The sequence below is a fragment of the Panthera onca genome, chromosome D2 (assembly GCF_046562875.1).
Source record: "Panthera onca isolate mPanOnc1 chromosome D2, mPanOnc1 haplotype 2, whole genome shotgun sequence".
NCBI lineage: Eukaryota > Metazoa > Chordata > Mammalia > Carnivora > Felidae > Panthera > Panthera onca.
Window position 1 is genome coordinate 33,600,509 of NC_138349.1, and position 15,526 is coordinate 33,616,034.

Consider the following 15,526-nt stretch of genomic DNA (forward strand, 5'->3'; position numbering starts at 1 on the left):
AACAGGTGGCAAGAAGTTAAATTACGAGCAGTAAGTCTAGAACAAAGCAGCCAAGTTAGAAAGGAAAATTCAAATTCAGAATTGGTAGAGTCGTGGTGGGGTTTTGTTAGGAGTCCACCTAACACCAAACTGAGATAGGAAAAAGGAAAAAAAATGAGCATCTCTCTTTTTACAGTGTAGAACTTACTGCCATCGGGCTTTATCCCTTAAGGAATTTTTCCTGGAGCTGTTTCCTTCACTGGGGCTGTCCTCCTCCTCGGCCTCCAGACTTCGGCTGCAGCTCCTGATGATCTGAAAGATGCTGTTGACTGTGGACTCTTTCTCCGAATTCTTTAAGCCATTATGTCCCACTCGTTGTAAGAAATTATCTTGTCCGCTGTAATCAGCTACAAACTACAGAAAAACATACCAAGAATTTGTTACTGCAACTTCATGTACTGTGTCTTAAATAAAAGACTTGGGTAGGGAAATAAAAGCACAGCAGCCATAAATAATGGCACTTATGCCTATTTCTTATTGAAAGAAAAAGAAAGAGCCTCCAGGAAAAACATTTTTTCGTTTCACCACATGAGCTATCGGAACTCACTCTTGTTTCCACTAAGACAATTTTAGTTCCTGTAGGAATCAACGCTCTGTTTCAAATTTACAACACAAAAAGCAGCATTATTTCAAGGCTCCCGAGGGAGAAGATTAGCCCTACTTTGCCGAGAAAGGGTAGGGTTGTTTTCTCCTGGCAGAGAGAATTGAGAAAAACCATGACAGAAGTCCATTCTATGGAACCAGATAACATTCCTGGGGCCCAAGGGAAACACAGAGAAAGAATGATGTTTGCTTTATTTCCCATATATCCTATGGTAGCACAGAGGTTTCCTGGAGGTTTTAAAGCTCTTAGAGTTTGTATTCATGATCAGGAAGTTTCTCCCATCAGAGGTAAGCGCTCCAGCTGCACCACTGGATGTGGCATCCTCTGCGTCTAAGCTGGTGTGGGTGTGCTAGGGAGGGCTTGTGTTAAGCTTACTCCTCCATTTACTGCACTTTTATCTCCCTGCATAAGCCAGAGAGATGCAAGCTGGTAGTGTTACCTGTGCCTGTCAAGGGCTCTTAAGTCTCCCTGATACCAGGTGATGCCTGGTTCCCAGGTGACACAGAGGCTGAAGTTTTAGGAATCTTCTCACGGCCACCGAGAAGGGGTGTATGTGAGTGTGTGTGTGTGTGTGTGTGTGTGTGTGTGTGTGTGTGTATGTGTGTGTGTGTGTGTGTGTATGTGAGGTCAGTAGTGTTGCTGTTGCCATGGTGACAATGATCCTAGATTTGGGTTTGAAACTGCCAGCTATGGACTCCTCAAAATTCTTGGTAAAGTTCTCCCAATTCAGTCTCTTCTTTCATTTCTAAACACCATCTAGGGCGGTTTCCTTATTTTCTTCAAGTTTCTCTGAGCCCTTTCTCTCCAATGCCCGATACACTGAGTCAAAGCTCACAAGGTCCTCTCCCCTCTGGGAGTCAGGAACAAGAAGCCACGGGCCTGGGAGAGGTGAGACAGCCGTGATCAGAGCCTGGAGCTCGTCTTTACATGAGATGCCAGCTTCTCCAGGGTCCTCCCACAGAGGAGGAAAGCAAGGCAGCGTTGACCTCCCGCCATGTTTTCTTTCTCTGATTCAGAAAACTTACTACTCTTGCTTGACTTCTCTTATCCTCTGCATACAGACATTCCCACCCAATGAGAGAAGAAAACCCCATCATCCCTTAAAAAAAATCAAAGAACAACACCCATTTTCACTGGTACTTACACACTGCCCCATTCAAGCTAATTTAACAAGAAGAAGCCCCAAACAGTGCTAGCCAGCATTTTTTTTCTCAGGAATTTCCAAGGACCTGTTACCCAGCACAACAGTGACAACGGATTAGCCTAGGCTCAGCAGGTTCTTTCTTGGCCTTAGTGGGTGAGGAGCCAGGCAGCAATAAAGACTTCAGATTTTGAAAGGACTCACCTCTAGAGTTTCTTCTTGGGAATTGTACCTCGGGCAAAGCTTCATGAGGCCGGAGGCTCCGTCCAGTACTTCACAGAGCTCCTTCAGAAACACCCCACAGAACGGAACCACCTTACAGCCAGGTATGTGCAGAGCCCGCGTGACCACCTTCTTGTACTCGCAGGAAGATTCGTGCTGAGCCATGGCATCCTTCAGGCTCCTCATGGTCTCTAGGTCAGACTGGTCCATAAACTGCCACATTTTTAAAACTTTTCTTGACCTATTGTAAGTAAATGATGTTTTTTGAGACTGAAGGAGAAATAATATCGTTTGTAGTATATAGCCCAAGCTCCATGCAAATTTATTCTTTTTGCCTCAGTTTTCACTGTTTTGATATTTATTTAGGACTCCTATCTCCACCTACTTCCCCAAATGAGGTATTACTTTTAATTAAAAATTGAAACACAAAATTAAATAGGACAGATACAAATAACACATGTTATTTGTGGAAGGAGTTAATTTTGGAAGGTGGGCATTAAACCTAGGTTTGAATTTTTCTGGCAGCTATAGCCGAAAGGGAAACCTAGTGGGTCATATGGTTTGTACAGATATTTATGGAGGACTATCTGCAGAAAACATGGTGCGTCCACTCCTCTTGATATTTAAAATGTTATCCTTGGATTAGGCCAGTTTCTCAGTAAAATACATGAAATCTGTTTTGGTCTCTTTTATAGAACTGCTTTTACTAAATCCAGCTTTGACGTTAAGCCACGGGTTATCCTAAGGGACATGATCTTAAAATACTATTTGCATAACAGGATGTTAGATGGGACTTTTCCTATGATAAACTTGCTGCTGACAACAACAGGTGACATGGTACCCCACTTCCTAAAGAGAGGCACCAGCTCATCACAAGGGTACCCCAACAGCTCTGCCCTCTGTGGTATATAACCGTCCATCATGCCATGCAGAATTGGCTCTGAGCAGCCAGGTAGGGAATATTTCTTTGGATAGAGTTGTCAGAGCCCTCTATATGTGAGAAGGAGGAGGACCATCCCAGGGCAGGGGCTTCAAGTGAACTCCATGGAGAGGCTGACCTTTGTCCTGAGTTTGTTGATCACTGGTGTGTGACTCCTGCCTGGAAAAGTCTAAAGATGAGAGGCTGCCTAGGGCTGCCCAAAGGTTCCCGTGGGCCTGTCCTGCATTTGCAGAATCTGGGAGGGCAAAACACTGTGTGTTTCCTGTGAGTCTGTAAGGGCCACCGTGAGGGGCAGTTCCACGTGTCCACGTGGCTGCCCAAGGAGGGATCCCAGCAGAAAGAGTCTGCGAGGACAGGGTTTCCAGAGCTGGAACCTGGGGACTGAGTGCACCTTGCTCCTTGCTGGCTAATGGTGCAGTGAGAGGTACCTACAGGGCAGCAGGTGGGGGAATGTAGGAGGAGTGACTGGGGAGGAACCCTAAAAGCACACCTCTCTTTGGGAGCACCTAGGCCAGATTATAACTGTCCCCATCAAGGGAGACCTTTGCTTCCTTTACCCCATCTCCCTTCCTCTTTCTTCTCCTGTCCACTTTTTCTGCAAGGACCCCGAGCTGGAGTGAGAAAAGATAAACCCCGTTCTCCTGCTCCACTGCAGGTTTCTGAGATGTGTTGGGCTGTGAAATGTGGGGAAAAGGTGACACTTTAAACCAAAGGTGAGGTTGAAATTTTGATTTATATCAGACTGGATTAAAAAATCACTATGTCCAAGAGAAGACATTCAAAGGACATAGAGAAGTACAACATGACAAACCCCATGCACCAACCTCTCCATTTAAAAAATAAAACATTGGGCTCAGCTCAGGTCATGATCTCACAGTTCATGAGTCCTAACCTGACATCGGGCTCTCTGCTTTAAGCACAGAGCCTGCTTTGGATTCGGTGTCTCCCTCTCTCTCTGCTCCTCCCCTGCTCACTCTCTCTCTCTCAAAAATAAACATTAAAAACAAAACATTAATAATGTGGTTGAGACCTCAGTGGGCTCCTCCAGGAACACATACTCCTCTTTCCCTCACCAAAGTATGCTTCCCCAACATAGGTATAGATCACCCAGCAGTTTGTAGGGATGTGTGAGTGCTTTTAAACTTTATATAAGTGGTGTCACATTAGGTACTCAGGCATCCTGCTTTTCTTGCACAGCTGTGTGTTTCTGAGATTTATTCATGCTCATGAGCAAAGGAGAATGAGACAAGTTATTGACCCCATCAGTGACCGGGAAAGCTATAGGACCTCCCAAGGTATGACCCAGAGCAGGGGGCAGGGAAAGTCAGTCAGGCAGGTTTGAACAACAGTGAGGTCAGGAAACTAAAATTGTTTCCTGATTTCACCCCACTGAGTCCAGCCTGCCCTATACCTGGTTTCTTATAAGGTGGTAAGAATCCCTTTTGGGGCATGAAATGGAAGTGTGAATAAACTAAGTGAATAAATGAGTGAGACACAGTTCTCATTATTTAATTGCCCTTGTTTCTGTGAGTGACAGTAGTCATACTACATTTGGGGGCACAAGACAAACCTCAGCAAGATCAATGGTTTTTTGTTAGATTGAGCACTGACACTGTTTTAAAACTTTCTTTTTCTGTTTATAAAGGTACTAGATGCTTGTTGTAGAAAATCTGGAAAATACCAAAAATATAGAAAACCCACCCATAGTTCTACATCCACAGGCAACATTAGGTATATTTCCTTCCAGTATTTATTCTATTTGTAGATGTATGTTCTGAATGTTTTATAAATGTTGTTGTATAAATATTGCTGAGGCTATTAAGTAAAGACAGCCTTGTTCCCAGATATTTTTATGCATTATATATTATGTGTTTTCCAATGATATCAAACATTTTTCAAAAACATTTTTGGTGGTTAAATAATATTCCATTGTAAGAATACATCATGTTATTTCATTCATTTCCCCACTGATATTCATTTGGGTTATTGTATTTTTCATTTTTATTTTTTAAAATTTATTTATTTATGTATTTATTTATTTATTGCTCATGAGTGGGGGAGGAGCAGAGGGACAGAGAGAGGGAGAGAAAGAATCCCAAGCAGGCTCACTCCCTACTGTCAGCACAGAGCCCAATGTGGGGCTCGAACTCATGAACTGTGATATCATGACCTGAGCTGAAAATCAAGAGTCAGATGCTTAACCAACTAAGCCACCCAGGCGCCCCTGGGTTATTTTAAATTGACACCATGATTGAGTAAATATTGTTATATGTAAATCTTTTTACTTCTAATTGTTTCTTCCAATGATCCACACCTCCCTGTGTAGCACAGACCCCACCCACAATCAACCAGTGCTAGTCTTATGTGACCAGTATAATGTAGTAAAGTGACAGTGTGTGACTTCTGAGGCTGGGTCATAAAAGGCACTGCAGCTTCTGCCTTGTTTTCTTGTCATTCACTTCGGAGCAAGCCAGCTGCCATGCTTTGAGGACAGTGATGTCCAGAAGAGAGGAAGTGAGGTCCCCAGCCAATAGCTGGCACCAACTTGCCAAACACAGAGGAGAAGTCACATTCAAATAGAACTATGTTATCATAATGTAATCTTTTCTTTAAAGAAAAATACCAGAGGTTCTTTGTAGAAAATTTATCACAAAGAGAATCCAATCATCCAAATCATCTCCTGTTCTCTCAGTATTTTTTCTATTTTTTCCTTCTTTTGAGCCATGCCTGATACATTTGTATGTATCATTTTGAATGCCAATGACACAGTCATTTGAGTTTATTCTTAGTTAAGAAAGCTCAAAAGGACAAAAAAAATTCCAACTCTGAGCAATTTCTTTTTTCCCCCAACCACGAATCCCTTTGCAGGGATCTGGAGAATCAAAGAAAAATCCCGATAACGTTAGGGAGCAAGATCTATTTATAGTGAGAACCCTCACTGGGAAGGTGAATCTCAGACACTGAGAACAACAGGTTCGCTTTATGGGGCCTCACTGCATGCCAAACATGCGTGCTAAACACTTTGTACTATCTCACTAAATCCTGGGTGAGGAAGTAGGTGCTTTTTATTATTATCATCCCCATTTTACAGATAAAGAAACTGGGGCTCAAGGAGGTCGAGCACCTTGCCCAGACCACACAGCTATTCCATGGGGGAGCCAGGATTTGATCCCACTGTTCTGACCCAACAACTCATGCTCTTCCTCACACCACATTGCCTTCCATTAAGAGTGAGGGGCAGTTACTTTATGCCGGGTAACTGAGGCTTGAAAGGGAAAGAGGTAGAAGACTTTATTGATAAAATGGTGATCTTATTATTAGCTTAGTGGAGAAGGCATAAGAGCAGGATATCAGAGGTGAAGGGCAAGGACTCTCAAATCAAAGCTGCCTGCATTCACATCCCAGCCATTCCAGGTGGCCTGGGGTGAATGACTTAACTTCTAACTTTAGTTCCTTCTTTTGCAAGATGTAGGAATTTATAGCATCTACCAAGAAACTGTTATGAGAATTAAAATATTTAATGCATAGGAAATGCACAGCCCAGTGCCTGATACATAGTAAGTGTTCAATAAAAATAAGAACTACTTTTATTGAATGCTTATTATCAGTGTTAGCCATTCCCAGGCAGTGGCTGGGATTCTACAGTGCTGAGGCAATTCATAAGGCAGAGCTGCAAAAAGATAACAGTGGGGTTTATAGGACACAGAGGGTAAGCAGCGGTCAGTGATGGGGCGGATGGAGTTATGCAAGCAGGAAATTTTACCCAGCTTGGCCAACAGATCAGAGCAGACAGTTAATTAGGAGCATGACTGGCCATAGGGGCTGAATTCTGCTACATCTTTGAGGGGCAAGGTTTGTGGTGTTAGCAAAGGATAATGTATTTCCCGCAAATAATCACTACTAAGTGCCTGGTTTGGGTAAATGTGGTTTCCAGGGCGATTAATTCAGTGCCATTCACCTCGTACCCAGATAACTGTATTCCCCACTCCCATACCTGAGGCCGGCCAAGAACTCCATGACAGCATTGTAGTTGCCCATGTTCCAGCAGCATTTGGCCACGTGCACCAAATAGGAGAAGACTTCTCGCTTCTCCTCCATGGAGCCCGCCGTGAGGATCAGCCACGTTACCCAGGAGCTCACCTAGAAAATGCAGAGAGGGGATCCACTGAACCTATGTCCTGCAAACCCAAGGAATATTTTTTTCCACAGGAAAACTCTTTTTCTTTTCTTTCTTTCTTTTTTCTTTTAATTTTTAATGTTTATTTTTGAGAGAGAGAGTGTGTGTGTGAGCAAGGGAGGGGCAGAGAGAGAAGGAGACACAGAATTTGGAGCAGGCTTGAGATGTCAGTGCAGAGCCTGATGTAGGGCTCAAACTCACAAACTGCAAAATCTTGACCTGAGCCGAAGTCGGTAGCTCAACTGACTGAGCCACCCCGGTACCCCACTCTTTTTCTTTTTTTTAAAATCAGTTTAGTACTGGGAAATGAAAGACCCAGCTGAGAGATTGGAGGTGAAGCTCTGGGTCTCCATCACTGCTTTGCTATGGGATTCTGGGAAAGTCACTTCACTTCTCCATATTCTTCATCTTTAAAGTAAGGAGGCTGAAAGGTAATTCATGAACTCCCTCTCGATCCATAAACTTCCATGAGACTATAAGAAAATAAAGCCCAAGGATAATATTGATTAAAATACATATAAATACGTTTGACTGATGGGCAGCAAGATTAAATGCAATCAATGCACTTAGTCCATAAATAAAAGAATATTTATCAAGTAGTAAAATGCATGCTATCAAATGAAAAATGCAAAAAAATTATATATTTAAACTATCTTTCATAAACCCCTTATCTATTATGCTGCTCAAATGACTAACTAATAATGAACAGATACTTACATAGCACTTACTATGTGCCGGGTGCCGGGAATTATTCTAAGCACTTTACATATGTTAACTCATCTCTCACAACAATCTGGAGTCAGGGATTATTATTATCCTCATTTTATAGATGAGGAAACTGAAGGACAGAGGGCCTAAGAGATTTGCGCAAGTCTTCAACCCAAAGTGGTAAAGCCTGAATTTGAATTTAGGTGTGTGGGCCGCAGAGGTAGCACTATTAACCACTCACTAAATGCCTGATGTGTATACACAAGGTCTGGGATGAAAGTTATTCTAATGTGATTAGTTTTTTCTATGACACAGAGTAGAGTATAACATTTAATAATAACCTACTTCTAAGTCCCCCCCCCCCCTTTATGATACGCAGCCTCGATCCTCTGCTTAATCTCTAAGATTATTTTGCTGCTACCTATACTTTGGTGCTTGAATACTTGTGTTCATTTAAGTTACTTTCTCCCTCCTAGCTAATGTCTGGACTGATAAACTTAGTTGTTAACAAACCAAAGCCTTGGTCTTGACCCCACGTGGCCCATTAGCTGCACTGGTTCAGTAACAGTGCTGGCACCTGGGACCACCTCATTTCCCTGGCCTGAGGGAGAGTGAGGCCAGAACACCTGCTCATGGTGACCCACGACAACTGCAACAAAAAAAAGAGTTTAAGGTCTACGGCATACTGCACTTCCCTCCCACCCCCACCAGCCCCATTGATAAAACGGTAGGAAGGAATGACATTTAGTGCTGGCAGCAACCACAGAGGGCGGTCCAAACCCATTTTTCCAGATGAAGAATCTATGGCTCATGGGAGAAGTGATCTTCTGAGGTCACAGTTCTTGTTAATGTCAAAACTAGGACTCCCAGTGCGGTACTCTTTTATCTGATCAGGGGTGACAGTTTCTTTAAACTTGGCACCGCTTAGGTTTTCCTAAGCACTTGCTTAAGAGCTGCATATTTGAACACAGAGTCAGACTAAAAGGAGAAGACACCAAGGAGAGTACCAAAAAAATAATTAAAGCAATGAAAAAAGGAGAACAGAAGAGAGAGATGCTGAACACCTCTTTCCCTTTCTTACACAGAAACAAAAAGCAAAACAGTGGCACCAGGGACCTTCATCGATAAAACAGGGTCACACCGTGGGACCAGCCGGGAGTGCTGATGCAGGATGTGAGGGACCACCTGCCACCCTGAGCCCCTGCCCCAGCCCTGCCCCAGCCCAGTGGGCCCTGAGCACGCACCTCTGCTCTCAGCCTGCTATGGACTTCGTGCAACATCAGGAGAACAGATCTGGAGTCAGACTCCTAGGACAAGCCTGGGTCCAGATCATCCTGCAAGGAATTCAGAGCCTCTTGGGAAGAGGAGAACCTAAGATGGCCATTTGTTCTGATCTCCCGGGGCTGTTTTGAGCACACAGGAGCCTTCTCGAGTCCCAGATCCATCCTTTCTCCTGCAGCTATAAGCGATTCCTTGCTCACTGTTTCTATGCCTTGTGCCCTCATCAACTGGTTACCCAGTGAAAAGTCACCTTTGTGAAACCCTGACTCTCCAGAGCAAGAAACTGTTTTGTCAATACTGAGTGTCATGGGTGTTCTGTGTAGTTTTTCCTTTCATGTGATTTGCCTTTAATGATCCCTATCCTGCTCTGGGAAACTGTGAGCAAACACTTAGAATCATAATTATTGACTCTTTGAGCTAGAAATTCAAACTCATCTTCTTAGAAATGAAAATAAATCCCCAAAAGTTAAAAGCGTTTCCCAAAGACACCTGATGCATTAGTTCTTGAGCCCTCTGGCTATATTCTTCTTATGGCTGTAGTTCCTTTTTTACCGAAACTGATTGCCAATCAGCAGCTCTGGAGAGTCACTGCTCTTTCAGGCTATTCTGGTCCCACACAGTGACTTACTAGTCTAGTGGCCTGAAAGGGTTAATCCATCTTCCCTTGGAGAGGCCAGCTTCACAGAGCAGACGCAGACCACCACGTGGTTGGTGCCTCAATCCTGATCATGCATCCAGATTTATTTCCTATCAGTCAAATCATTTTCCATATACTTTCCCACAATGTTAGGAAAAAAATAGCGATACAGTATTTCACATGGAAACCTAATTTAAACCAGCCGTTCCATCTCCAAGTGTGAGTCCCCAGGGCCTGGTTGTTGAGATTATGTAAGCACTGTTATCATAAACACACACACAAACGTACACGCACACATGCGCACGCACACACACACACACACACACACACACACACATACCATCTGCGTACAGACTTCAGGGACAAAAAAAAAGTCTTATTGCGGACTGATGTATTTATAATTTTATAGGCATTAAGTGATGTGACTTTCATCACTAATTATGAAAAACGAATGTCACAAAAAAACCCATAAGGATTTGGCAATGACTGAAAAATGTTGCCCAAGGCATAAACGGTGGTTGTATTTATTAAGTGGAAAATGGGATGTGTTGCCAATCCAGAAAGAATTTCAGGACACTGGAATAACACAGAAAAACACAAAACTGCACATATAGAGAGTACTAAAACTCAAGTGTAGAGTAGAAAGATGTTAAATGTGGCAGATTACTTTGCCCTATTTGAATGGTTAGCACAGAATAAAGACAGAATCTGGCCCCTGCCTAATTCCGTAAGAGTCCCTCCCAGAGGCTCTGTGATTACCCTGAGGGCCTGACCCTGGGTACAGGCCTACAAACTCCACAACTGCTCCTCTCCAGACACTTCTTTTCTGCCTCATTTGCTTTTGTCAGTACTCTCAGGCCTAGCCAAACTCAACAGCTTGCTCTCCTCACATCAAACACCTTGTTGGCATCACACAAGCTCAGTCTGGAAGGAATGCTTGTGCTCCATTCATAAATTACCTTTCCCTGGCCCCCACCATGTCCTGCCCATGTCCTTTGTGAAGCCAAATCCTGACCTTGGCCACCAGGCCCCCATCAGTTCTGCAACCTCACCTTCGACCTTTCTCCACACTCCTGCTTTTAGGGAGATGACCAAGGCCTTTTCTCATTTCAGGGGTCTTCTATGGGATGGGTCTCCCTGGCCCCCAGACTTTGATTAGGTAAAACTGCCCTCAGGACCTGCCTTGGGTCCCATGCTTTAGAAGGCCTGTGATGGGGTGGAGGGAATGGGTCTGCCCAGTGTCTGTGCACTCACTTCCAGATCATTCATTCCTGAAGACTCAGGACTCCCAAGTCCCCTGTCTAAACAGCTCAATCCCACTTCTGGGCCTGCAAGAGCCTGGTATCTGGATCAGTCTTCCTGTAGGGAGATTATAACTCCAGGCCCAAAGGCTGGCGGAGGGCCTGTGGGGGTGTGGTGTGTGGATGGAGTTTGAACTGGAGGTCTGAAGTGTCCACACCCAGGCACACAAGCCAGGGTGGAAAGAGAAGGTGGGAAGGCCACAGGCTGGGGCCTTCTTTTTGCTTTGTCCTTTGTACTTCATCTTGGCTCCCCTAAGGTCAGGGGCAGGGCTGCCTTTAGGAATCTGATGAAAACACCACTTTCTTGAAGAGGACTGCTCTGATTTCCCATCTGGGCTGGGTGATGTGCTGGGCTATGTGGGGCCCCCAGTCTCCTTGACCCCAGACCCCCTGCACAGTCAGCACTGTGTTCCCCCAAAAGCAGACCCTGGGTCTGCCATGCCCACCAGTAGCAGTGCCCACAGTAAGTGCTCCATGAGACATGGCAAAGGAGTGAATGTGACCTCTTCTAGGAAGGCTTTTCTGATGCTCACCTAGCAACTCACATTCAACTTCTTCCTGTGACTTGATGGTGGATCCTGAGACCAAGCTCACATCTGCACTGGGATTCTCACTGCTGCAAGGATTTGCATCTGCTTTATTTTTATTGTATTTGTGTGTCTGACTCTTTCACATGGGTCTGTTCTGTCTCCCCCACTAGACCTTACGTCCTCAAGGACTAAGAGCATCTTTCCCACATCTCCAGTGTGGGGGTGCTTGGTGCCTCTGACCGACAGGCAGGCCACCCAGGGTCCCAGGAGGCCGCTGGCAGAGAGGATTCTCAGCCTCCAATTGGTCAGGGATTATATTTGGGAAAAGGCCTGAACACTTCCTACTGCTGTTCCCAGGTCCAGAAAAAAGAGACAAATGTCTTTGTGCCAAAAAGTTTTTTTTTTTTTTTTAATATGCTGAGCAATGTTCATAGAAAGATGATCCTTTGTAGTGGGTATCTGGTCCCCCTAACTGCAAGGGCTGGGCTCGAATGGTGAGATCTAAAGAAGACAGTGAAAACCCAGACAAAGCCGCTCTGTTGATATGCAGTGCACATTGACATCTGACCTTCGCAGAGCTTTCCTAAGACAACCCTTGAACCGTGGGCATGTGGGCATACACACACACTGTCTCTCTCACACACACACACACACACACACACACACACACACACACACACACCCCTGCCTAGGTAGCACTCTTCAAAATGCACATCACTGGCCTTGGAACCTCTAGTGGTAGTAGTAGGGTGTTTGTTGAAATGCAGATTTCAAGTTCTCACCCAGAGTCTCTGAGAGCAGGTCCCAGGAAGCTGCTTTTTTTTTTTTTTTTTTTTAATGTTTATTTTTGAGAGAGACAGACAGAATGTGAGTGGGTTAGGGGCAGAGAGAGAGGGAGGCACAGAATCCAAAGCGGGCTCCAGGCTCCGAGCTGTCAGCACAGAGCCCGACGTGGGGCTCGAACTCACGAGCTGTGAGATCATGACCTGAGCCCAAGTCAGATGCTCAACCGACTGAGCCACCCAGGCGCCCCAGGAAGCTGCTTTTTAAGATAACTCCCCAGTGATTCTTTCTCATACTTAGGGTGAAAACTATGTCACAGGTTCAGTGTCCCTTTCTGCACCCCTGGTGTAGCCCGTAGTCACAGCTGAAGCGTCATTTCTGTAGTACTGCACAGATGGCCATCTCTGTAACCTCCCTGAGGCCGGGGTGTCGCCCACTTGCCAGCAGGCAGGGGCAGGCAGAGGGCCCAGAGGTGGAGAGCATGGCGCTGGGCTGAGTGAGCTGTGTTGGCTCCCATTCCACTGTCTCCTCATGCCTGGGCCTCAGGCAGGTCGCCTAGCTATCAGCCTCGATTTCCTCTTCGGTAAAAGGGATAGTATTTACCTCATAACAGGATCGTGAGGGTGAGAATGGAGATTGTATCCAAAGGTCACGCGACACTGGGTATGTAGTCCCAGGCTCAATAAGTGTTTACTGCTAGGAATGCCATTGGTAGTGCTGTTACCTGAGCTGTAGAGAAGCTGAATTCCAGGAAGCAGAACACAGAAGTCCTGAAGAAAGGAATCTCTAGGTTCTCCTAACTGCAAGGAAGGAGCCCAAGGCTGAACCAGGAAGAATCTGTGCTTGCCCTGAGAAGGGTCTGTGCCCTGAGCACAAGCCTTTCCTAGTAAAAGGATTAACACACATATTCCCTCTTCTCTGAAGGCTTCCTTGACTCCTCATGAGGAATAAAATATCCCCGTTTTCCTATTCAAAACACCCAGTCCTATATGTATTCATATGTGTGTGTGTGTGTGTGTGTGTGTGTGTGTGTGTACATATTCGTATACGTGTATATGAAGGTATATTTCCAGTACTTTGTCCGAGACCAAACTTCCCCTGCTGGGAGCTCCTTACAGCAGAGGCTGTGACATATTCATGCTGGGAATCTCTGTGTTGAGGCTGCAGAGGCCAGCAGGTTACATATGCCCAGGCGTCCTTCTGGACATGAAGTGGCTGCAGGAGAGCCTTTTGAACCCCATGTCCTGCTTGGCATGTTTCCACTAGTGACTCGTGGTTTTGGAGGGACACAGAAGGGAAAAGAGAGGCCCCTAAAGGTGGCTTCTAGAGAAGCCCTAAATATACCTTGGATTATATTCCATCTTGTTCCCCTCACATTGTATCACAACTCTCTATAGAACAAACTGTAAACCTCTTTTTTTGGCCTTCAAGCCTAGTACCATCTGATCTATATTAATATCTTCAACATTAATTCCCACTGTTGGCCACCGCTCATCTGTCCGACATTTCAACCCCACTATGTTTTGTATCACTTCCTATTCTCTGGCTATTCCTATCTCTGTGCTATTGTCCAGTTTCCTTGGGATGTGAATACATAGAGAGTTTTGTGTGTTAACTCTGGCTGTCTGATGTCTCTTAGATGAATCAGCTTTCTTTATCTTCATCTATACAGAATTCATGGTGCTGCTCCTCCCAAGCCTTTAGGCCCGGACTCAGTGATTTGTTCAAAGATGGGCATATAACCTAAGCCAGGCCAACCAGAGCCCTCCTTGATTGAGTCTTTTCCTGAAACTATCAGGAAAAAAGACAATTTTTTTTTTTTTTGGAGTTGTAACATGTAAAGATATGAGTCAGATGCCTTTCGCCATGATATCAGGGGCACCTGCCTAAGAATGAAGATAACACAAAAGAAAGATAAAGATGGATTCCTGAGGACCTTAGATTCCTGGCCAGCCACACTTGAAGTCCTATGAAGAGTCCATATATATATACCAAAAAATGCCCGAACTTTGCTTAAGCAGGCTTGAGTTGAGTTGCCGTTAACTTGCGACTGGGGTGGGAGGAAGCCTTGATAAATATGTCGGATGACCCTCCTTGTTTTAACAAAAACTTATTGAGTATGTTGAGGATCTACTATATCCCATGTACCATGTTGGACACTAGTAAACAAGACAGATATGGTACCCACTCTTGGGGAGGTTGGGACCTTATGGGGGAAAATAACATAAGCAAGCAATTAAAGAGCAGTACAGTAGATAATATGATTAAGTACAAGGCCAACTTTACCCATCTGTATGCTACCATCTTTGGAAGTCCAGTCTTTTTACCATTCCTTGGTCCCTGCTGGTCTCCCAAAGTACTTTATTCATTTCTCTGTAACGGTGCTTATTCTTTCCACAAACAGTTACTGTATGCCCATGAATCTGCCAGGAACTATGCTAGGCAGAGCAGGAGGAGTTGGAACAACTATAAGGAAAGTAAGATAGCATGTTCTGCCTTGCAGTTAAGTTAGTGGTTTATATATCCACCTTTTCTAAATTGTCAACTCCTGGAGGACAGAAATCATCCTTCTATTGTTTGCAGAATGTTGTCCCCATAGTCTGCAAAAGATGTTTATTCTCAAGTTCTTCAACTAAAAATTCCCTAAATATTCAAAATTCTAAATTCCCCAGAGTTGTTTACTGTTTTTTTTTTTAAATACTTTTTGTTTATTTTGGTTCCATTTAACCAACAGTTCGTGTCACAAGTTACATGTAAATATTCCCAGGATGTGAATTCTAGAAGCTCTGACAAGTGCTCAATTCCAAATGTGACATACTTAATTTAAACTGCCTTTTTGTATAAAGAATACATTTATTAAAAGTTCTGAAAATGTTTTGCTGTTCCACTCTTTGTGACATTACATTACTTTTCTTTTTTATGTTTATTCATTTTTGAGAGACAGAGTGTGAGCAGGGGAAGGACAGAGAGACAGGGAAACACAGATTCAGAAGCAGGCTCCAGGCTCTGAGCTGTCAGCACAGACCCTGATGTGGAGCCCAAACCCATGAACTGTGAGATCATGACCTGAGCTGAAGTTGGATACTCAACCAACTGAGTCACCCAGGCACCCCTGCATTACTTTTTTAAAATTCAGGTATAGTTGGCACATAACATTATATTA

The 15,526-nt window shown here is 44.4% G+C and overlaps 1 protein-coding gene across 4 annotated transcripts in view; it reads right to left on the bottom strand.

The window, feature by feature from the left end:
* Positions 1-15,526, bottom strand: part of PLCE1 (phospholipase C epsilon 1) — a 322,822-nt gene that overhangs the window by 93,790 nt on the left and 213,506 nt on the right. For all 4 annotated transcript variants that reach the window (XM_078434608.2, XM_060641978.3, XM_060641977.3 and 1 more), the window contains exons 5-7: positions 6,941-7,086; positions 1,989-2,247; positions 188-393 (exon numbers count right to left, since the gene is read on the bottom strand). In XM_078434608.2, the coding sequence (XP_078290734.1) occupies positions 188-393; positions 1,989-2,247; positions 6,941-7,086 (611 nt within the window). The remainder of the gene's footprint in view (positions 1-187; positions 394-1,988; positions 2,248-6,940; positions 7,087-15,526) is intronic.